Raw genomic sequence first — 24,390 nt, 5'->3', positions numbered from 1 at the left:
GATCCAGACTGCAGAACAGTCATGAATTTTGAGGGAGGGAGCATTTCACTGGTGTAACAGTTAAGCCAGGACATGTAATAAGTGCAGAGGGGCAGTGATGAAGGCCCTGTCCTCTATGAGTCAGAGCCCTACAAGTTAGCAACCACAGCAGTCACAATGTTCATCAAGGAACAAGTAAGCTAGAGCCATCTTGATGACTAAACACTACATAATGCCTTCCGACTTTCATACTAATTTAATTCCGCCTTTCACCACTCTCAGCTCCTAGGCTTCTGGTCTCAGCTCCCAAAGAAGAAACGTTGGCTCTTTCAAGCTTTCCCTGGTCCTCAGGGGTGGGTTGAGGGCCTGTATTATGAGAAGCCACGCTTGAATCTCAAGTTGCTAAAAGCCTCCACTGGGTTTATTCTCTGTCAATCTTCTGCCTGAGTATGGGATTCTAGATTCTAAGAGAAAGACTGAAAATATGTCCAGCATGTTTCTTTGAAATCTAAATCCCATGACCACTGAGGCTTGCACCCATTTTCTCTTTTGTCCTAAGAGAACTCTCTGATATAGACATTAGGACTGCTGAATTACTGAAACTGCCTTGGTTGTTCCTATATCCCCAGTGTTTGGTCCAGTGCCTAGAACATGGTAGATGTTCTGCAAGTAGTAGTAGAATGAATCAATCCAGCAGAAGAGGGATTTGCTGCAGACTTCAGGTTCTTGTCTTGGATTGTTTTTTGTTTCTGCTCTTGTTGCTGAGCCTTGAGAACCCAGGCCTTGGTGACTGAGCTGCTATGAGTGAAATGAACCCAGGTTCACATAAGGTGCCAGTATTTTATGTTTCTTTTTTCTGAAGGTCCAGCATTTGAGCCTGGAACTGTACAGAACACAGAGCCAGGGTTCTCTGGTCTCCAAGGAGAACGGAGTCCAAAAGGAAACCAAGGTCTCAAAGGAGTAAAAGGTGATTCTGTCCCCTTGTGTTTATTTGTTCCCCAAGCTCCCTGGAGAAGGCTTTTTGGGGAATGAGCAAACCAACAGCATTAAATACCTAAACAGGAGCAATCTTGGATGTTGATTGGGGATTTAAGTATAGGATTGTTGGAAGTGCTATATTTGGGGTTCTAAGACTGAGGTTGGAAATTGAGGTCACACAGGACAAAGTGGCTCATAGGCCACTTTTCCTACCCCTCCAGTGGCAGAAGCTACACCAGCAGCCCAGGGTGTTAACTAGCACAAGATGCAGCCCCTCCCAGTTTTCAAGGCCAAGGCTAGAAGCCTGAATGTGAGGGTTCTGATTAGTTCAAGACCTGGCACTCTGAAAAAAACAACTTTCTCCATAAAAACAACTTCAGCCCCCAATGATGTTGAAAGACTTATTGCGTACCCCAGCCTTTCAGCTGTACTCCTCTCTCCATCTTCTTGATAACTTTGGGTCATTCCTTAGTGTCATGCTCTGAGGGAAAGATGCTCAAGCTCAACTGATTCAATTTCTTATAGTTGCAGTCCAGGCCAGAGTGGAGGAAGAGGTGCAACTGTTGCCTGAAGAGAGGTTTGGGGATTGCCTAGTGGTTTCAGGTGTCTAAATTCTCTCTTCTTCTCTCAAGTAATTTACAGCTTTCCTCAACCTCAAATAAGTCCCAACTTATTCTACTCTTTTCTTATTGTCCTGTTATAGGATGTTACTCCCTAAGTATAGGAGCTAGTTCAGAAGTTTGTGAAAGATTCATCTCTACTATTCATATCCAAGGAAGACTATGTAGGGAAATGACATTAAATCGCAAGTCTTGACTTAGCATATTAACTTTGGCTCTTTGCTAACTATAAAGCTGGTGTACTTCTTGATACCATTTTCACTCCTAAAAGGACAACTCTAATGCTAATGCTTCCCCTTCTGTATTCCCATGGATCCAGAAGGTTTTCTCTAGCAGTGATAGTGATTCTCTAGCTTCATTGTATATGAGAATCACCTACGGGAAATTATTGAAATTTTTTTTAGCCTGGCCTCCTGAGTCTGATTGACTAGATATGGGATGAGGGCCAGCAAGCTGCCTTGTAAACAAGCATCACAGGTGACTCATGCAGAAGGTCCATAGATCACACTTGAGAAATGCTAATTTGGAAAACAGACTGTTCTCTCAGTTTCAGGAACTATCACTATTCTAAAAGTAAGAAAAATCCCTTAAGGATCTTAAAGGAACTCAAAAGTCACTGATGTTGCCCTAGATTTTCATTTTCTAGGCTGTAAGCGTGAAAGATATAGGTGACTGAGCCATAGTGCTAGTGACTCCTTGATACCTATTCAAAGGTGCTTTGCTGAAATCTGTTATTAATTTATTTGGGATTTGTCACTGTGTACAAAAGATGGAAAATACATTTTTTTGTGAAGAGAATCTTTGAGTATCTTGGATTCCAGACCTTTACCTGGTTAGTGTGGGTCAGTAGTTCTCAACTCTGGCTACAAATTAGACTCACTGATGGATGGGCCCCAACCCTAACTAATTAAATCCAAATCACTAGCACAGATGTACTTTGTTGAAGAGGAAACCTACTTCATTTAAGTCTTTTTTTTTCTTTTTTAATATTTTATTTCTTTTTCTTTTTTAAAAATTTTTATTGTTATTCACAGTTGTATGCCTTTTCTCCCCATCCCTCCACCCCACCCCAGCTGAACCCCCCTCCCTCCCCCACCTACACCCTCCCCCTTGATTTTGTCCATGTGTCCTTTATAGTAGTTCCTGTAATCCCCTCTCCTCACTGTCCCCTCCACACTCCCCCCGGCTATTGTTAGATTGTTCTTAACTTCAATGTCTCTGGTTATATTTTGTTTGCTTTTTTCTTCTGTTGATTATGTTCCAGTTAAAGGTGAGATCATATGGTATTTGTTCCTCACCGCCTGGCTTATTTCACTTAGCATAGTGCTCTCCAGGCCCATCCATGCTGTTGCAAAGGGTAGAAGCTCCTTCTTTCTCTCTGCTGCGTAGAATTCCATTGTGTAAATATACCACAGTTTTTTGATCTATTCATTTTCTGATGGGCATTTAAGTCTTTTCACAGACCGTTTGATTGCCTCCATGGAGTTAAGTCACAAATTACCATTGTGAGGTCTTCCTTCTTTTTGAAAAAATGGCTCACTTTGTTTAATGTTGTTTTTTATTTTCCCCCAGGAGATTTGGGATTTTGTGCTTGTGATGGCTGTGTCCCTCCCCCACACTGGACCACCTGGGAAACCAGGTCACATAGGCCTTCCAGGCCTTAAAGGAGCCAGAGGAGATCCAGGTTCTGGAGGCACACAGGGCCCATCAGGGTCTCCAGTAAGTCTGACCAAACATTGGCCCTGAAGATGCAATGGGGGCTCTCAAGTGTCCCTCACTTCTTACCAATCACTTTCCTAAAACATATAGAGAGATGGGGATAAAAACAGAGCTTCAGTTTTTTCATCTGTAATATGAAGTCAAATAGATGATCTCTAAAGTTCCTTTCTGCTTTAATGTACCTATATTCCCTCCCTTAATCCCTCCTTTCTTCCACAAAATTATTTGCATTTGCCTAGCACTGTGCTGGGCCCCAAAGATAAAATTGGAATTAAGGCAAGGCTACCATCCTCAAAGATTTCAAAATTTAGAAAGGATAAGAAAATAAATGGTCAATTATAATACCAGATGACAACATAATCAAGTGCCTAGAACAGTGCCAAAATGTACCCGAGGACTTATTTTAGGTCAGACTTTTGCTAGGTACCAGAATTCTGTGACGTCTCTGTCTCCTGATCATTCCCTTTTGTCTCTTTGACAGGGTTTATTTGGGCCTCAAGGTCCTACAGGTCCCAAAGGAGAGAAAGGGGAATCAACCCTCAGTATAAGATCAGGAATGCCAGGGGAGCAGGATGATCCTGGTTTCCCAGGGGTCCCTGGTGAGACAGGAGTACCAGGCAAGAACGGAATACCAGGTTTACCAGGTCTGCCAGGCTTTCCGGTAAGTTGATTGTTTCTGAGTGATTAGCTTTATAAATCCTCACACCTCATGGGGGGGAAGGTGTTGTGATGGACACTAGACCATGTGACAGGGCAGAACAGAGAGTCTAATACATTTGTTCATTCCTTTGCCACTGAGACTTTTTGCTCCATGGTTTTCTTCTGTGAAATGGAAATCTTTTTTCGCAGAACAGGTTATTGTCTCATTTGATAAATGCTAGTAACAATTGGCCATATCACTTAAAATGCTTCAGCTGCTCAATAGCTTTCCCTTGCAAGTAATCCAGATGTGTTTTTGACCCCAAGAGATGTTATCTTGCTCTTGTTTTCTGCCTCTCCTCCCCCTAATCTAGAACCTATGCGTTATCAGATAACCCAGGATTGACAAGCTTCATTCCCACTACCCAAATTCAGGGGACTTAACTGATAAACTAGTGTGATAGAGAACTTTAACAACAAAACAAACAAGTTATTAGTCACACTGGTTACCTCTTTCCTACAATTAGAGGACTGTCTAAATTGGGCTTTTATTCTAGGGTGATGTTGGACAGGGCTTTCCTGGTGAAAAGGGTTTACCAGGACTTCCTGGTGAAAAAAGCCTTAGTGGTCCACCTGGATTCCCAGGAACTGGGCTACTAGGATCTCCTGGACCTTGTGGACTTCCTGGAGACCAATGAATAGATGGATTTCCAGGAAAACCTGGCATTCCTGGGCCTGCAGGTGAGTCAGGGGTGGCTTTTGACTGGGAAAACTGAGCCATTGTTGAGTGTAGATGTGACCCAGGTGCATGAAATGTGCCATAAAAAGAGACTTGGCTGGTTATAATCACTACTTTCGGTCCTTTTAAGGGTTTTCATGTGGAAAAAAGTGTTGTAATTGTATTTTGGTATGTCTACACAGGACAATAAAATATTTCAGCTCTACTTAATGAAAAACTTCCTAACAGAGCAGTTGAAAATGTAACAGCTGCCTAGGGAAGTTATGAGCTCATAATCCCTAAAAATTTTCAAGCAGAAGCTGAATGACTATTTTATTACAAATGTCATTGAAGTAATGAGTAGGAGTCTTGACAAGGTGTCCTCTACATTGTATGGTAATATAATCAGCAGGAAGAACCTTTCCTTAATTCATAAGATTTCAGATTGAGAAGAGAACATAGTCATATCTAGTCTAATCTCCATTTTATACCTTAAAATTCTCCTGTTTATGTAAGTTCTTTTTCAACTAGAATTTCAGGAATTATAATGAGTGACAGTCCTGCTTATAGATTGTGATATTGCTATGCTAATATCTTGCCTTCTTCCATGCAGCCAGAACAGCTCGTCATCCCAACTTCTATGTTTCCACAACTTTCATGTTTTCATTAGTGGTATCACAGTTTTTATAGTCATCTGAAGTTAGAAAACTTGAAATGTATGTCTTATTCTTCATTTGGAATGTTTTTATATTCTTCCCTTCCTCTTCTTGCTATTAAAATTTCACTATTTCATGCTTTGTTTATCACATACCTATATGCTGGGTGGAAAAAAATGGATGGTTGAAAGGACAGGTAGATGGATGGATGAATGGATGAACAAGTGGGTGGATAGTTAGGTGACTCAATGACTACAATTTCCTAAGCAGTTTCTTATTTCCTACACCCAGACTTTTTCCACTCAATTTTACTGTGAACACTGCCACCAATTTAATATCTGTAAAGTACTTAGGTCATCATGTCACTCCCCTAGTCGGAAGCCACAAATGGTCTCTACCAAATAGATAATATTCAAATTCCTTTCTAACCTTACCTTATCTCACACTCTTCATGATAAAAAACAAAACAAAACACCTAAGAGTACAGTATTTTTCACTGTCCCCCAAAACATGTGCATTTCTAACTCCAAGATTTTGCCCATGTTGCCCTTTTCTGGAATGCCCTTCCTCTTTTCTCCAAATAGTCAGATCCTTTCCATTTATCAAGGTTCATTATAAGCCCTACTTCTTCCTCTAAGCCCTCCCTTGCCCTCCACAGATGTCATTGTCACTGAAATTATATATTGACTTCCATTAATGCTTCACTTTCCCCTAGTGAATTATAAGCCTCTAGGTACTAGGGAACATGAGTAATACTTTTTAGCATTTTTCAACCTCCCTAGTATAATGGAATGTTTTATAGGAGACTAATATATACTCACAAAAGAAAGGACCTTCCCAATAACCAAGGGGCCATTTCTTAGACCTATTTCTCCTCTTTCCACCTTGTTACCTTGAAGAAATACCAAAAAAGGAGGAAGACATCAGGTCTTGGAAAATTTTATTTATTTTAAAGTCAAATTTTGTTAATTGATATAAGAATAATGGTACAGGTTAAAAATTGATGATTGAAGATTATTAAAAACCAAATAATTATTTCAGTTCACAAATACCTATGAAAGTATGAGAAATTTTATTAAATAAAATCATTCTGCCTTTTGAAAATCCTGGTGTCATCTATAGCTTCCAGCTCTATTCCCAGAGACATTATCCATGACCATTCTGCTGCCCTTCCAATAACTGGATCTTGATTCTGTATCAACACATTTTGCAGGCAACTAGATTTTAAACTGAGGTATAATAACGTGTTATCTATAAACTTACACACACCCAAATTTGGATATTCTCAACATTCCAACAGCTTGAGAAGAGGCTGAGTCAACAGAAGGAAGCCCATGTGACCATCTCTATTCTAAACCTCACTAGTCACTGGACACAGAAAGTTCTTAGGAAGATAGTCATATAGTAAGTTATAGCATGTGAGACCTTATACAGAAAATATTCTTGTTGCAGTACCAAGACTTCCCCCCAAAGTTACATCAGTTAAGAGCATTAGCTTTCTTTCCACACACTTTTAAAAACACATAACCTGTGGTCCCCAGACATTTGCATTGTGGCTGTTGCCATGAAAAATGAAGATGATGTTTCTAAATGTACTCATTTCCAACCAGTGGTGGCCCATACTAAGACAGCCACCTTGCCAGGAAAGGGTATGTAGTCATCAGAAGCCTTTCAACCTTGTAGTGTGAATTATTACAAACCCTGGGCAAGCATGCAATGGGCTGTTTCCAAAGAGGCTGGGATCCAGGTGTTCATAGTAATCCATCATCCTGGTTATTAGTGAAGTGGCTACAGTGTACTTGATCCTGTGAAGGTGCCAGCTCTGTCCACTCAGTCCAGAAAGTGAATTTGATTGGTGGGCATACCCAGGCTGCAGAGAAGACTTCCCTTGAACCTCAAGGAACTTCTGTCCTGGTTTAATTTTCATCTTCATTTGATTGGTCTAGGTGACTGCTGCTGCAGGGACAAAGTTGGTAAAGGAGACTTAGACACAGAGGGAGGTGAGAGCTAACCAGGTCAGGAGGTTCTCAAACACCAATGGTAGCAAATTAAACCCTTTCTTTTTGTTCACCTTTATCTCACACATTCACAATTGCCTGAGCACCACACTGAGCAGCCCCTGGTTGGGGAGGGATGAACCTAAGGCTGTGGTGCAAAGGCTAACATGACAAGGCTTCAGAGGCTCCTTAGCAGAGGGGTACAGGGGTACAGGGGTACAGGAGTACAGGGGTAAACTGGTATGCAGTCTCTGAGAGGGGCTGATTTCCTTCACCATGCATGTTGGTGGCTTGGCTGATCTCCACCTTGAGTGCCTTCATTTTTTGAACTTAACTGGGGCTATAACTTGCCTTGAGAGGCACCTGGGAAGATCCATGCATATCTATTTATTCATTGGGCCCAGATGCTCTAAACTCAGATGTCAGAATCTTGGTAACCAAAGGTGCTTTTTATTCAGAGGATGAATTTTGCATTAATGGGGAAAATTCTGAATAATTACCGGTAGGCCATTTGTTACTTATAAAACAGAACATTGGTAAAGCCAATTTTTGCTTTGTTGGAGGAGAAGGCTCTGAATTCAGGGATGTAAAGTAAAAGAGCTGGATACTAGTATGACTTGAAGGTCTGACCTTCTCACCATCTTGACCCTCTGCTTTGATACACGATTGTGGTGTGGTGTACTGGACTGGACTGAGGCAAAAGGGAAGTATGTCCTTAATTTCCTCTGTTCTCTATTCATATTTCCTTTTATCATTATTTTTCTTATTCAAGAACATTTCCAGCTGCCTGTCCTCTGTCCTGTCCTCTAAAGGTTTTGTTTTTATCTGGTTATCACTAGTGAAGAGAATCTATGAAACTGATCTGATAACTTGAGGATGGATGGCTTTATGTTTGGAGCCAGCACAGAGATACTTGTATTTTACCCGGTTTCTTTTTTAAAAACATAAGGCAATGAAGCTGCAGTGTTTGACACCCTTGAGCCAATAGGCTATTGAAATTGTTGAGGCAGGAGAGTTTTATTCAGGGTCCCTCTCATGATATCAGGTAAGGAGGTAATTTTTCAGCCTGGTCTGCAAGGACTCAGGCCCAAGCCAAGAACAGTACTGGTATCTCATCCTGAGGTGCATGCCCACGGAGCATATTTCCATAGTAGGGGAATAACCCTCAGAAATAACTCCGTCATCTCAATGTCTGGCAGGATGGAGATGTGGCCACCTATGGAGGAAGATCAAGCCTATGGCCATCTCTACACCCATGGAAACATGACTGTAAGAGCCTGAGGTCTAGAAGGCAGAAAGTTGCTGCTCAGGCTAAAAAGTAGTGTCACTAACCTGACTGGGGTAGAAAACAGGAATGGCTTTGCAGGAACTATTCTAAATATTTCACCTTAAGTAAGATTTTTAAAAAAAACTTATTCATTGAGCACATACCAGGATTGCAGGCACTGTGCTAAGTGCTGTTAGCATTATTTCATATAATCTTCACAAATACCATATGAGATAAGTAGCTGCCATTTACACGAGGCTCAGAAAGGTTAATCATCTTGCCCATACAACTAGTTAGTAGCACAACTAGGTTACAAACTGAGCTCTGTTTGGCTTCAGAGCCCAAACTCTTAAGCCAATACATTATACCATTTAATTTCCAATTTTGATTTAGGAATAGAACAAGTAGTCCAAAAATGACATCAACTTTCATAGTGGAAAATAGAAGTTGTATTGGAAGAGGAATGCCAGCCAGCTGAATAAGCAATCTGAGTCATAGGTTGTATACATATCTTTTAAGAAATACAATTTGGGATTGATTCTAAGTACAGGCAACAGCTGTAGCAGTTTATTAGAGCTGTTGACTCTGTGGCTTAAAGCAGACTTTGGGGGATTCTTTCAATGAATAGGCAAGACTAATTTTAATTAGTATAGATATTTTTTGTAAATGGTACTTGAAGGAGTCAATACACAATTTGTTCACCAATATTTTATTAACTCTCCCCTCTGTGATCTTATGAATTCTTTTTTATTTGCATTATTAATGAACAATGAAGAATTTACTAGAAGAGAGGCTATGCATGCCAATTTTGATGTCTTGGATATTAATATTGACTGACCCTTCTCCCTGAGTAACGGAGTTGGCAATCTTAAATGAGGAGTTAAGGGAAGGATGGCTGTCTGTTGTGGGCAAGAAAATGGCCTTCAGTGTTTGCCTCATACCAATCTATGGGAACATCTGACCAAGGACAGTCAATAGGTTTCAACAGATCCCTAATGAGGTGTGTCAAAAGAACTTGATGGTTTGGGAAAAGCCTCATTCTCCCCTCCCCCCCCAAAAGAGGCAGACATGTGAACTTGAGGGGTTTTAGCTTCAAACCCTTGTCATGTGGGCATAATGGATCCTTAAGACTAACTCAAAGCTCCCATCCTAGGGAGAGGCTCCATCTGCGGGCAGGGTGAGTAGGTAATTGCCATTTGCTGCTGTTCCTGCACAAGCCACCACTAGGAAATCTTTATAGATAACATCTGTTACAGTGTTGACTGCCTGGCACTGAACATTGATGGTTTGGGAAGTGACATCCTGGCACTTGGATACTGGGGGCATTCTTATCTGCAATTACACTAGGGCACAGGTGGCAAACACAAGGCCCACAAGCCAAATCCGGCCCTCCACCTTGTTTTATCTGCCCAGTACCTTGTTTCTACCTGGCAGTAGCACCAAGCTCCTTTCCCCTAGTTAAGGAGTAGTTACATTTATGCAGTCCTAAAATTGCACTCAGCCCTTTGAAGGCAAGGCTGATGTGGCCCCCGGTGAAAATGAGTTTGACACCCCTGCACTAGGGTATCTCCCAAGAGCTTCTGATGCCAGGATTCTTCTGCATTGGTTGCAGCTGTTGGGTGGGAAGAACTTGGTTGTGCCAGTTGATGGAATGAGAGTAAAGGTGCAGGCAGAAGAAAAATCATTCCTGACTCAGTGGGATCACCAGATGGTTACCTGTTACCATTTATAGGTATCACCTTGCCTTGTATTATTCCTGGGCCATACAGTCCTTCAGGATTCCCTGGAGCTCCCGGATTCTCAGGTATGAAATGAGACCAGAGAAAGTCACTGAGCACACTTGTGAAGGCCATGAGCAAAAGGGAGCAGAGTATAGCCAGGTAGCGTTTGGGGGTCCACATTTCTCCTGAGAGGGCAGCCTTGAGGATTGAGAAAATAGAATGTCTGCTGAAGAGTGCTTCATGGGGAGATGAGAATAAGAGATGCCCTCCAAGAAACTATGATTCTTGACTGAACACCACAAATCCTACCTAGCCACACTGACTCACCTTTTCCCTTACCACTCACATTTGGGTTTTCAGGCCCTAAAGGGGCCCGTGGCCTCCCTGGGACTCTAGGCCGGCCTGGATTTTGTGGAAATAAAGGAGAACCTGGAAGCCCAGGATCAGTTCAGCTCACTACGTTTCAGCCAGGTAAGGAAAGAAGCTTCTCCTCGTCTGTTTCTCCTTTTTTGTGAGTGTGTGCTTGGATTGTAGTAGCCATCCACCAATTGTAAGAAGTTAAGCACTCTGGTGTAGATGGGATAGTTTTGATTTCATACTCAGGTCAGAGAAAGAGATTCTGATGAGTCAGAGGGAAGTTGTCCATTTCTATCACTTAAACTCTGTCATTTCAACCTGAGCGTCATTGTCTACATTGCACCAATGGTTCTCAAACTGTGTTCCCTGGGCCAGCAGCATCAGCATCACCTGGGAATTTGTTAGTAATGCAGATTCTTGGCCCTCTGGCAGAGCTGCTGATCAGAAGCTCTGGGGTAGGCCCAGAAATCTTGGTTTTACCAAGTACCCCTGTCCCAGGTGACTCAGTTTGAGAACCACTCCTGCCCTACAGCATAGGGCTTATCTTGGGCTATGTGTCCTGGGGTTTATCAGTGACTCAGTTCTCTCTATGACCCAGAAAGAGGGAGGCATGACAGCAAGTGTTCTGAAGACTTCAGTAGAGATTAGGCCTTTGACAGAAGGTCCCAAGTATAACTCCTCTCTTCAGCCATTGTAGCAGCCCCAGAGTTGCTGGGATCTGCCCAAGTCCTGGACTCACTGAGCTAGAACCTCTGGGCAAATCCTTCCAGGACCAGAGACTCCTGACCTTCAAGAGAAGTGTGACACATATTATTATTTTTAAAGATATTTCTTTTTAAGTATTGAGGTATAATTTACATATAATATTATATTAGTTTCAATTGTACAACATAATGATTCAATATTTGTATATATTGTGAAATGATCACCATATAAACCTAGTTACCATCCATCACCATACATAGTTATATAATTTTTTTCTTGTGATGAAAACCTTTAATACCTACTACCAGCACCTTTAAAATATGCAATACAGTATTATTAACTATAGTCATCATGCTATGCATTACATACTTATGACTTACTTATTTTATAACTGGAAGTTTGTACCTTTTGACCCCCTTCACCCATTTTCACACCCCCTACCCTCTACATCTGGCAACTACCAATCTGTTCTCTGTATCTATAAGCTTGGTTTTTTAAATTTTGTTTTGTTTTAATTTGGTTTATTTGTTGGCTTTGTTTTTTTAAGATTCATGACACACATTATTGATATGTTCATTTTTCTAGTAAAAAACAATCTGTCTCAGAGAGCTCTACCGAGATACATGGCTTCTAAATCCCCATGGCCTTTTATTTTTGCCTCTTTACATTCAGGATTTCCTGGACCTAATGGGGAGAAGGGCTTGCCTGGGTTTCCTGGACTCCCTGGAAAAGATGGCTTGCCTGACAAAGTTGGCAATCCAAGTTTACCAGGTTCTAAAGGAGCCCCTGGTGACATCTTTGGTGCTGAAAATGGTGTTCCGGGGGAGCAAGGCCTACAGGGATTACCAGGGGACAGAGGATTTCCTGGAGACTCTGGCCTTTCAGGACCCAAGGGTGACTCTTCTTGCCCCACTTATTTAACAATCTACAGAAAGTCTTTCCATAACCTGTACACTTGTATGAACACTTGAATGAATCTGGGGTGATGGGTTAATGAGGGGGTTAAAATAAAGTCAGTCTGTTTTGGGAACTTTTTACTAAATTGCCTGAGTCTATTTTCCTGTCTTAGTAATTCCAAAAGTAAACATAACCAATAGGTAGGTCTCTTACAAAGCCTCTGATTAACCACTGGGGATAGCAGCAAGCCTGGAGCTGAGAAGACACTGGCAACTGGGATGCAACTGGGACAAGCTTTTGTGCTAGCAGTTGTTTTGGTGATGAGTCCCTACCATTAATCCAGGCTGTGATCATCTGCCCCTTTATTTCATTAGGTTTGCCTGGGAAGTTGGGCTTGATAGGTCCCAAAGGAGAACGGGACAGTCCTGGAACATGAGGCCATGTGGGACAGTCAGACATCCCAGGGACTATTGGTTTACTTGGCATCAAGGGAAAACCAGGGCTGCCAGGAACACCAGGCTTTCCAGGCACTTCAGGTAGGTCCTTTAGAGATGGAGCCCCATCTTGCCAGACCTAAGCTAGGCTTTGGGCCCTGGTGCCCCAGGGGACATTAGCAGCAGTATGACATGGCCAGAGTTGAGAAGGAAACTCCACTTTCCTAACCTCTCAAGTTTTAAATCTCCTCACCCTTGGAGTGCCAAGCAGAATAGATCTCTGCAGTTTAGCTTCCAAAATATTACCACAAATCCCACCCTGTGCCCTCCCCGACAACCTTCCTCCCCCTTATCATGCTTCAGCCTCCCTCCTGCCTTTCCTAGTTAGAGAATCCTCCCTTGCCATGGACGGGGGTCTAGCTGTGTCCGTTGACTTCACTGGGCCATGTGGAGTCATTGGGTCGGGGGAGACACTTGAGCAGAGTGTGACTGTGTGGTGGCCTGCCTTTTAAGGGTGCATGTCTCTGAGGACCATGGCCAAAGTGTCTCTCATTGAGCAGTGGGCCTGACACTACTAGTTCCAGAGTAGTGTTTGTAGCTTTTCTTCTTCTTGTACCACCCTCCCTACCCTGCCTCAGTGAATATATCATCCCTCTCTACTCCTGGCCAAGTGACTGAAGTAGTTATTTATAGAGCCACTGATATTCTTTTAACCCTCTTTGTCCTTCTGTATTTCTGGGGTCTTCACATGACCTGTCCAGGCAAGAAACTGGTACACAAGCTCACAGACTAACACCCCCACTGGCTTTGCCTCTCAGGGAAAATTATCTTACTGTACACTATAACCTGGCAAAGCCAGATGCCCCTGAACTCATGCTGTGGGATTGGCCCCCATTGAATTTCTTTCTCTTGTTGTGGAATCCCCTTCACAACCTCCCATTTGAATCCTGGGGCTTTTAGCTAGTTGATGCCTTTCAATCCATAGAAAGCCAAGTCAGCCATTCATTTAGGTCCTCGGGGGCCCAAATACCTCTGTAGTCACTGATTTAATCCTTTGGTTTTTTAATTTCCTTGCTTTGTACCTGAACATTCCACTTTGGCAGCAGCTCAGGAGGTTAATCCCATTCACCAATTTAAAGCACGGTGAAAGAAGTCTCCGAATACCTAGGAAACCAAATGGGCCTTGAGGATTTCTATGGTACTTAGCACTAGGGGGTCTTTCAACCTTAATGTCAAGGAACTGGCTGACTTAACTGCTTGCATGAGGGATTAAAAGGGCAGCCCTGTATCCATGGTTCCCTGGGGAAGCTGAAACAATAGTTCAGCTTTAACCTTTACTTCACCGATTGGTTTAGGAAACAGCCATTATGGTGTGATACAGACGGGAAGTTCCAGGAAATTAGTCTAGTTGCCACCCTGGCTTTTCAGAGCTCCATTCAGAGCCACCTTCATAAAGTGAGAAGAAGTTATAATCAGAAGGGGTTTGTGTGCCTTATCTATCAGCTACTGTGCCATGCTGGAAGTAATAACCATTGGTGTGGCACTCTGGGTGGTAGGTGCTGATGCTTCAGCCAACTAAGAACTCTTCCTGCTTGCAGCCTGCATAGGCCACTGTTGAAAGGCCATTTTGAGAAACAACCAGAAGTCATGGGAATGGGTAGTAGCCCAAATCTAGACAGAGTCTCACTTCATAGCTGTCCTGTGTTCTTTCTTGTGTAATACAGGACATCCTGGAAAGAGAGGTCCAAAGGGTGAGGCAGGTTCCCCTGCATCAACTAGAAAGAGAGGTCTGCCTGGGCTGAAAGGCCTTCCTGGAACTCCAGGGTTAATTGGCTTCCAGGGCAACTCAGGCTTGCCAGGAGGCACTGGGCTTCCAGGATTTCCAGGTCCAAATGGTAAATGCAGTGATCAGGAAGGCACCAGTGGTTGCCAGAAAGGGCCATCCATGCTGTCCCAGCTTGCCTCTTCCCTTCTGCCTAGGAAAGGGGAACAAAGAGGGAGGTGGGCAGGGCTTTTTTGGAACAAGGATAAAGGAGGACCCCACACAAGGCAAGTCACCCTCACTGCCTGCTGGGTGGAACACTGGGCTGAATAACATGGTCAGTAAAGCCCAAAACGGTAGTAGCCTCACTGGGTTTACTCATTTGTGCCCCTCCTACCACAAAGCCTGACAGTTCTCATTTTCTGTGATTTTCCTGCTAGACACCAGAGATTGGGTAGGAAGCATTTCCATTTTATACAGGGAGAAGTGACTGGTCTCAGGTCACACAACTGGTTAGTAACAGTGCAAGACTAGAGCTCATCTCTCTGCCCCCTGGCCCTGGGCTTTTTTTATGTGTGTGTGTGTGCTGCTCTATTTTGTCAAAATAGGAGCTCTATTTTGACAAATCATAAGATAGGTATCCACCTCTTCTTTCCTTTTTGTTACTTAGTGTGATGTCCCTGTTCAGGGAAATAGTATAATGTGTAGTGACTAAGAGCTTGGGCTTTGGAGTTAGAAAAACCTGGGTTTGAATCCCTTCTTTGCAACTTCCTAGCTGTGTGACTTTAGGTAGGTTCATTAACCTCTCTGAGCCTCCATTTCCTTGTATGTAAAACAGGAATAATAATAGAAGTTCCTGTTTTTCAACAGGTGAGAAGGGGTCTGTTGGACTGATAGGTTTTCCAGGGATGCCACATCTCCCTGGTATTCCTGGTGCAAATGGATTGAAGGGAATTCCTGGGTTAGATGGAAATGTGGGACCATCTGGATGGGCTGGTAGCCCTGGTCAAAAAGGTAAGCTGGGGAATTGAATTCTGGAATTGCCATTTGTACTTCCCAAGGCACATTTTGTTTGTCAACTTTGTCATTCATTGGGCTTGTACCAACCCTGCATCAGATAATAAGATTTGGGGCTCCTGAATGAAGTCCTTTGAATCCAAAAGACCTAATTTCTTCTGTTACCACTGCATGTTAGAGGGCTTGTCATACATTACCAGATGCTCAACAGAGGATGGTTTTCAGTATGGTCTGAAGTTGCTTGTGGAGTTTGGGTTTATTGAATGATAGAGCATACACATAAATGCAAAGTTGGGAAAATGGGTGGGCAGAGAATCTGGATGGGCCCATAAAGGGGACCTGGGGGTGGTGCAGGGAAGAGCTTATATGAAAGGTCAGCTTATTCCTGACCCCGTGTCTAAGCTCCCTCTCACACAGATCTCATGATCTCCTGCAGGAGACAGAGGTGACCTGGGGCCAGTTGGAATTCCCAGTCTAAGACTTCCAATGCTTAACCTCCAGTTCAAAGGAGACAAAGGCTGTCAGGGCTCAGCTGGATTGGATGGATTTCCTGGATGCAGAGGTGCTGAGGCAGGGAATGGGCATGAGAAATGCCCAAGAAAGGTTTTAGAAGCAAACTCAACTTCCTTCCTGAGAAAAGGCTCCATATTACAAGGCCCTCCAGAGTGTCAGTGGGGGTGGTGGCAGGGAATCCAGAGAGGCTGTCTTCTCTGAGTCTGAGGGGCACCTGGACTTTGAGACTGCTGGTTTTCATTGTCTCTGTTTTTTAAACCACAGACTGTTGTACCCCCAGAGGAGCCTGGCAGATGGTGGGGCATGGGCACTGAGCAGCTTTCCCAGTGTTGGAGCAGGGATGGCCCTGACTGGTACCCAGTAAGGCACTGCCCCAACCCTCACCTCCACCACCAAGCTAACTGTCCCCTGGAGACAATTTGCCTGCCTGCAACCCAGGGCACCTGCACTTTGGGAAGCAGATTTTCTTTTGCCCAGAATCTTTTTCCAAGCCATTTGCCTCTTTCCCAGGTGACAAAGGAGAAGCTGGCCTCCCTGGGTCACCAGGCTTACCTGGAGCTCCTGGATTCCCCAGTACCATCAAGGGACTTAATGGGAGACCTGGCTCCCCTGGCTCCACAGGACTACGAGGCTTACCCAGCCTGAAAGGCTCCCCTGGAATCTTGGGCTTCCCAGAAATTGCAGGAGAAAGTGTATGTGTGCACAAATCTTCGTCTTCCCACTAGGAAAGGTCCTCTATAGCAAAGGGATATGTCCCAACTGCCCACCATTTTGATCCCAGCCCCTTCCCTAGCTCACCCCAGAAAAACCCCTTTCCTTGAGTCTGACAGGTCTTTCCCTCTTTTTCTGAATACCTCCTCCTCTGGGCCTTTGTTCTTGCTATCTCCCCCATGTGCAGACTTCCTGTTCTGCAATTGCCTAATACCTGTTCGTCTTCCAGGCCCCAACACAGGTACCACTCCTTCAGAAGCACCCCCGACTGTCCAATGTGCTGGCACACTATCCTTCTCACTACTTATATCCATCCTAATTGGTTCTATGTAGGTCTGATTTCCTCAATGAGATGGTTAGAACTTGAGAACAAGAACTGCCTTATGTGCATTTTATCTGCACTCTGCTGTCAGCATCCCACACTGAGTTTGGCACATCATAAGAACTTGGTACAGACTTCTTTTTTTTAATGTGCATGTAAAGCACCTGGGTGTTTTTTTATACTTGTTCAAGTACAGTTGTCTCCATTTTCTCCCCACCACTCTCCCCCACCCCACCCATCCCCACCTCGAACCCTTGATCCTATCCCCACTTTGTATAAAGTACAGACTTCTTGATGTTTTTATTTCAGAAAGGTATTTATTGCCTGCATAAGAGACAACAACTGGCAAATAATCAAATCTAGTTTCTCTGGGTTTTCAAAAGGCAGGGTGGTAGAGTAGGCTCAGCATTGAGAGACACTTGGGTTTGAATCTCAGCTCCATCACTCATTAGCTCTGCGATTTTGTGCATATTGCTTAACTTGCCCAAGCCTCACTTTTCTCATCTGTAAGAACCTGCTTCAGACAAAAGTAAAGATTGAGATGATACGTGTAAAGCACTTAACATTGCATCTGGTGCATGGCAGTCTCTGAATAAATGGTAGCAATTATGGGAGTAGTATTGAAGGCACTAAATGAATTGAATCACAGAACAACCATGCTCCCTGCAGGCAAAGTCCCTGTCCTTTAAATGTGTCAGTCCATCTGTTGAAGAGAGCTCTCACACACACATCACTGAAGCAATTGCAAAAGAAATAGTTCTCCGGATGGCCCTGACTACTCACATACTGGGAGGAATGGAATCAAAGTGGGAAAGAATTCTGGGGAGAGTCCAAGCATGAGAAAAGGGTAGAATTAGTAGACACGGCAATGCAAAGAAAAAGCCATGTCAATGCAGGGGTGACCTGGGTAGTAGTCTAGTGAGCACAGTGACCCAGTCTAGAACTCAGACTCTACCCAAGATACTAGGGAGCATATGTCTTTACTGGGTTCATCTCAAAATAAACCATACCAGATACCTGGGGAAGTACTATATTGGTGGTAGTTGACATGCCCACTTCCCAGATTCAGAGTGTATTGGACATTAGCCACTGAAGCAGTTTTTCCTGTAGAAATGTAACATTGGCCCAAATTCAGACTCATGCCTGCACACATACAGCTTGATACCTGGTGGTAGAAGGACATTGTGTTCTCTGCTGAACCTGTGGCAGAGGGCTAGCCCCACCTGTTGTAGCTATACTTTTTCCTGTGCATAACTGTTACCAAACAGCAAGTGGGATCTTCCTGCCTGCCACCACCCACTAGGCAAAATTCCAGAAGCAGAGGTTTGGTGAAAGTGGAAAGGACTCTTTATTCAAAAGCTACACAATTTTGGAATAACAGCTTTCCACATAAGCTGTTGCTGACTTAAGCCTACCAACTAAAGCTGAAATCTTTTTTATTTTATTTTATTTTTAAATTATATTTTATTGATTATGCTATTACAGTTGTCCCAATTTTTCCCCCTTTGCCCCACTCAACCTGGTATCCCCCATTCCCTCCAGCAATGCTCCCTTAGTTCATGTCAATGAGTTGTGCATATAAGTTCTTTGGCTTCTCCATTTCCTATATGTTCTTAACATCCCCCTGTCTATTTGGTACCTACCAATTTGTAGTTCTTAATTCCTTCACCTTTTCCTGCTTCCTCCCTCTTCCCCATCCCAACTGATAACCCTCCAAATGCTCTCCATATCTATGATACTGTTTCTGTTCTGCTTGTTTGCTTAGTGTGTTTTAGTTGAGATTGTTGTTAGTTATTAATATTTTTGCCATTTTAATGTTCATAGTTTAGATCTTCTTTCTCTTAAATAAGTCCCTTTAACATTTCATATAATAATGGCTTGGTGATGATGAAATCCTTAGACTTTAACTTGTCTAGGAAGCACTTTATCTACCCTTATATTCTAAACGGTAGCTTTACTGGATAGAGCAGTCTAGGTTGTAGGTCCTTGCTTTTCATCACTTTGAATACTGTTGGACAGTCCTTCTAGCCTGCAGTTTCTTTTGAGAAATCAGCTGACAGTCTTATGGGAACTCCTTTGTAGGTAACTATCTGCTTTTTTCTTGCTGCTTTTAGATTCTCTCTTTATCTTTAACCTTTAACATTTTAATTATGGTGTGCCTTGGTGTGGTCCTCTTTGTGTCTGACTCGTTTGGGACTCTCTATGCTTCCTGGACTTGTATGTCTAATTACTTTACCAAATTAGGGAAGTCTTCTTTCATTATTTTTTTTTCAAATAAGCTTTCAATTTTTTACTCTTTCTCTTCTCCTTCTGGCACCCCTATGATTTGAATGTTGGTTCATTTGAAGTTGTCCCAGAGGCTCCTTAGCCTATCCTTGTTTTATTGGATTTTTTTCTTCTTGCTGTTCTGGTTGAATTATTTTTTCTTCCTTATGTTCCAAACCATTGATTGGATTCTCATCTTCATCCACTCCACTGTTGGTTCCCTGTAAATTTTTCTATATTTCACTTAGTGTAACCTTCATTTGTGCCTTTGTCTTTTTTTATGCTGTTGAAGTAACCAATGAGTTCCTTAAACATCCTAATAACCAGCATTTTCAACTCTATATCTGATAGATTGCTTATCTCCATTTTGTTTAGTTCTTTTTGTGGAGTTTTGTTCTGTTCTTTCATTTGGGCCCTGTTTCTTTGTCTTCTCATTTCGGCAGCCTCCTTGTGTTCTCCTTGTGTTTGTTTCTATGTATTAGGTAGAGCTTCTTTGATTCCCTGTCTTAGTAGCTTGGCCTGTTGTACAAAAGCACACCAGTAAGTTGGTTGGGGCAAAGCCTTAGGTAATTGCCTGGGCAGCGCAACCCATGTGAACGAGTTCGATGTAGTCTCTAATAAGGTGTTGCTGCTCTGTGGCGTTGTGTGGGGGAGGGCTCAGAAAGAGGACAATGATGCAGCCTGGTCTCTAGGGTTCTGTCTGGGAGAAATCTGAACCCTGGCACTCACCCTGATGCCAGACACTTGAATTTCTCCCTGTATGCCACTGGTGCCCTTTTGGCTGTGTCCCTGATGCTAGAGCCCAGAGGGAGTGAGTCTATGTAAGTCCTAACGCCACTGTAGGCCCTTTAAGAGGAGACACCTGAGAATCCCAAACTTTCTTCCACCACACCAACCCCCACTAGATTTTGCAGTCAGAAATTATGAGGATTTATCTCCCTGGCACTGGAACCCTGGGTTGGGTGTTCTGGTGTGGGGCAAGATCCCACACTCCCAATGTATCCCTCCTGATTTTTATTCACCACACATGGGTGTGTGACTACCCATTCTGCTTTTCTGTGCCTCTCTGTGCATATGTACCCCTCCTACCCATCTGGTTGAATGTGACTTCTTTAATTCCTTTGTTGTTAGACTTCCATACAGCTCATTTTTCTGATGATTCTGGATGATAATTGTTTTGTAGTTTAGTTGTAACTTTTGCTGTGGTTGTGTGAGGAAGCAGGCTGTGTTTACCTACACCTCCATCTTGACCAGAGGTCTAAGGCTGAAATCTTTTTAACTCTTGAGTTCCAGCTTTAATCACTTAAGACCATCAACTGAGGCTAAAATCTTAACTGGAGTTCCCCTATCATTCTCCTTACTAGTTTTTAATTATCTTATTTCTATAAGATTAGTTTACAAACTAAAACAACATGAGCTACAAAACCTACACAATTTTGGAAGAATAGCAGGCTTCAGCCTCAGAGCCCGTCCTCTCTAGAACACCCAAAGACAAATAATCCTGCCACCCTCTGCCAGGCCAGACAAATCTAGGCTGTACCTTGAGTTCTCTCTCTCATTTAAAATACTATCCTTTGGGAAAAACAGCTGGCTACAGCATAATTATCCAGGCATCCCTGAGGAAGAGAGAGAGAACCAGTCTCTGTCTTCCTTTTCTTTAAATCTTCCAACCCATAATTGTATGCACACTGGAGGTGTTCAATTCAGCCAGTCCCATCCTAGACTGTTTCCCATTGCCTCAGGCAACCTCTTCCTACAGCCTCTCCCTACTCCTCCTCCATAATCTGATCAGACCTCTCTCTATCAATATCCCCCTTTAACACTTCCGGACCTTTGTAACCTTACAAAGGCAAATGGGTAAAGGTCTCATTCTTCTTTAGCTACTTCCTGCTAGTAAATGATATAGTCCTACCTATCCCCTGGTCCATGGAAACCTAATAAAACGGTATCTGGAGTGGAGGGAGGCCCTCACATGAGGGAGAAGGATCTTGCAAAGTCCAGATCAGTTGGCTGCCCATGGTAAGCAATGTGCACAATATCCAAAGGATGGCACTGCTAGATAAGGTGGCATCCTTGGTGATTTCTGGAGGTGAAAAATTTGGCAAAAGGGTTAGAAGGCACAATCAGAACCATAATAGCCACATGACAAAGGTAAATACCAATACAATGTCCCACATTAAGAAAGAGTGGCTTCCTTGGAGGAAGGTGTGCAAGGTGTGTCACACCGGTCCAAAGCCCTTTTGCACACTAAACTTGGGCTGAGGAAAAATTCTAGGATTCCCCCTTTTAACACTTTTGGGCTCTTTTTTTTCTAAACTGTTAAGGTAGAAAAGGAAACAGTTTTAAGCAAAGCTGACAGTCTCCTCCATACTTACCAACTCAACCACTTAGTCCAGCCAAATGATTGAGTTTTAGGAGGTGGAGATGCAGATGGGCTTCTTCAGTCAGGCCTATACTGTATAAATAATCCCCTAGGTAAATGAGATCATAAGGTATATGACCTATGAAAAGAGAACTGAGAGCACACAGGTTAATTCACACAACAAATCACAAACTAGTCTCTGAGTCCATGAGACTGTCTTTTGACAAGACATCCACTTGTAAGGCCTTTACTGGTATGACATCAAACAATGACAATTTGACAAATCCTTCTTGTCCATGAATTGAACATCTCTGGTAATGTTCAACTTCCAAGTGAAAACAAAACTTTGAAGACAGTTAGCTGCTCTTGAATCTAATGTTCACCACTGGCATTGTGATTTTCCTTTCACACACAATTATTCTCCTTAAGATCACACTCATTGTCACTAACGGGACTTCATTAAGTCCAGTTTTAATTTTTTGCCTGTTCATTTGCATAAACACAACAAGAGCAGCCATTGATCACATAGGATCTTTAAGTCTGCTTTGCTGGAACTCATACAAGGAACCTTTAGATTGAGCTTTAGTCAGTCCTTCAGGGCATAGAAGCTAAGCCACACAACTGCCACATTGCTTTGCCTGAAGTACTTGTACTCCTCAAGTCCTTGAGGTTCCCATTATGTCTTAAGGTTCCTCCTTGCCGTCTTTCAGGAAAGCAACCTTCATTCCTTCCTCAGAATGGTGCCATGAACCACACGACCAAACAAGGGACCAGACCATTTCTCCAGTGGGCTTTTGTTAGCTTCAAAGTCAATCTCAGTTCTTCAAGTATTTCTGGTAGCAATCAGAGTCCAGGCATGCCTCCTTCAGGCATGACATTCCAGACAAAGTCTTGGTTATTTAAACCACAATTGGAAAGTCGTCTTATTGGTTTTATGCAAAGAAACTTTATGCCATTACTCACTCATTAAGAATGCCAAATTCATGAGGGATCAGGTAAGGGAGAAAAATACAAAGCAAAAAGGGAAATCCTTGTTCTTTGAATATTCATAAAATTGTATCTTCATGCCTTATACCTTCCATTACTTACTTTCCCACTTGATAGGAAGTTTTAACTCTCCCTGGGAAACCTAAATTTCCTTTCAGAATGGAAACAAAGTGAAGTCTGAACCAAAAAGAGAGCTCCAAAAAAGAGGGGGGACTAGGACTAGCCTTAAAATCTTGTCTCACACCAACTAGTCCCACTAACCAGTCACACAGATGATCTTTCAAGACCACAAATGGCCCCAAGTCCCAATAATAGAGACATTCTCTCTCCTACCAGTGCCTTCATTGTTCTCCTGGCAGAAATATGACCTCTCAACAACCAGTCTCATGGCAGGGACATGCTCTCTCACCCCAGCCAAACTCTAAGCATCACCAAATGACTTTTCCTAGGTCCTAATGGCAGAAACATCCTCTTGCCTACCAGTCTCATGGTAGAGACAGAGGATTCCAGGTGCACACAAAACAGCAAAGTTCAAATCATGCCCCCATAAGATCAGAATATAAGCAAAGAAACCAAACAAACAGAATAAAGCAACGGATACTGTACCCAAGAGCTGAGGTTTCCTTTCTTTCCAAGTTTAAAACTTTCACAACCTTCTATATATCTTGTACTCATTCATAAATTACCATACTCACTTTCAATCCTTGTTTTTTTTCAAAACTGGGGAGGACCATACTCAAACTCAGTGTCTGCAAGCTGAAAGCCCCTAGCTTTCCAAACACATAAATAAAGTAAAAGGAACATTGTCACTTTGCATTGGGGGTCACTGTCCTCTTCTGAAAGAGAAATTTCAAATCTCCTTCCAGAGTGCAGGTCCAGCATTCCCTTTCAGCATCAACCACAGCAGCAAGATTCAAGTCCTCCTTAGGTGATGCCTGTTTTATCTGTATGTGGCAGATTCAAGGCTAGATTTCCATTAGCTTTAGAGAAGAAGTGTTGTCAACAGGACATCATTTCTTGGTAAGGACTTCCATCTTCTTTATTTTCCCTTTTGAGTTTCAGGCATTCCCTCCCCCAGTGCCCCCCCTCCTTGCAATGGGCACATTAATTGGTGCCTACTGGGTCTTCCCTCCCTCATTTAGACTTCCATTTCTCCCTCTGGTCTCCCCACACTGTTTGTAAGAAAATGATGGCCTGTCCAAACTTCCTTGTTTCTTGGGCATTGTAAATTTTAAGGCTATGTCCATGAGCTGAAATTGATTCATTCTCATTGTCCTGACGCAGATCTCAGCCCGCAAGATCTGTTGTTGAGGTTGCAGTATTCAAATACACATATACACGGACTACAGAGGTCCTGTGGGGGAAAAGGGACTGACGGGCGCGGCCACTCTCTCAAGAGGAGAGTGCTTCTGAGCGCCTCGACCTCTCCCTCAAGGGGGGAGCGCCACTGACCCTTGCCTTGACCAGCTTTTATTGTTTTTCTAGGCCCCTTACATCAAAGAAGGTCCTCTTTTACTATGCAAAGGTTTGTTTTGGGTGGTTATCTTTGCAGACACAGGAGAGGGTGTCGCTGAATACATCAAAGGAGGATATTTGCAATGTAAAGGGAGAAGTGGTCCAAACGGCTAGGTTCTGTACCTGGAAGGTCTAGCCCAGATTTTAGGAAGATAAAGATACTCAGTAAACATTTGCTTGCCTCAGGGTGAGGGAGTTTTAGCAAGAGCAAGTCTCATAGCAGTCTAAGTACAATGCAGGCCTGATTTC

At 43.0% G+C, this 24,390-nt stretch overlaps 1 protein-coding gene across 1 annotated transcript in view; it reads left to right on the top strand.

Annotated features, from left to right (window-relative positions):
- COL4A6 (collagen type IV alpha 6 chain) overlaps positions 1 to 24,390 on the top strand; it is a 105,737-nt gene that overhangs the window by 48,540 nt on the left and 32,807 nt on the right. Inside the window, 14 exon segments of the mRNA XM_024551637.3 lie at positions 842 to 946; positions 3,150 to 3,181; positions 3,183 to 3,296; positions 3,778 to 3,957; positions 4,493 to 4,676; positions 7,256 to 7,309; positions 10,306 to 10,377; positions 10,655 to 10,765; positions 12,029 to 12,250; positions 12,628 to 12,789; positions 14,412 to 14,582; positions 15,320 to 15,463; positions 15,903 to 16,028; positions 16,490 to 16,671. Coding sequence (XP_024407405.2) covers positions 842 to 946; positions 3,150 to 3,181; positions 3,183 to 3,296; positions 3,778 to 3,957; positions 4,493 to 4,676; positions 7,256 to 7,309; positions 10,306 to 10,377; positions 10,655 to 10,765; positions 12,029 to 12,250; positions 12,628 to 12,789; positions 14,412 to 14,582; positions 15,320 to 15,463; positions 15,903 to 16,028; positions 16,490 to 16,671 — 1,859 coding nt within the window.

Source organism: Desmodus rotundus, chromosome X (genome assembly GCF_022682495.2).
Source record: "Desmodus rotundus isolate HL8 chromosome X, HLdesRot8A.1, whole genome shotgun sequence".
NCBI classification, from domain to species: domain Eukaryota; kingdom Metazoa; phylum Chordata; class Mammalia; order Chiroptera; family Phyllostomidae; genus Desmodus; species Desmodus rotundus.
The sequence above is the reverse complement of the archived record's forward strand: the minus strand, read 5'-3'. Positions and strand labels throughout refer to the sequence as shown.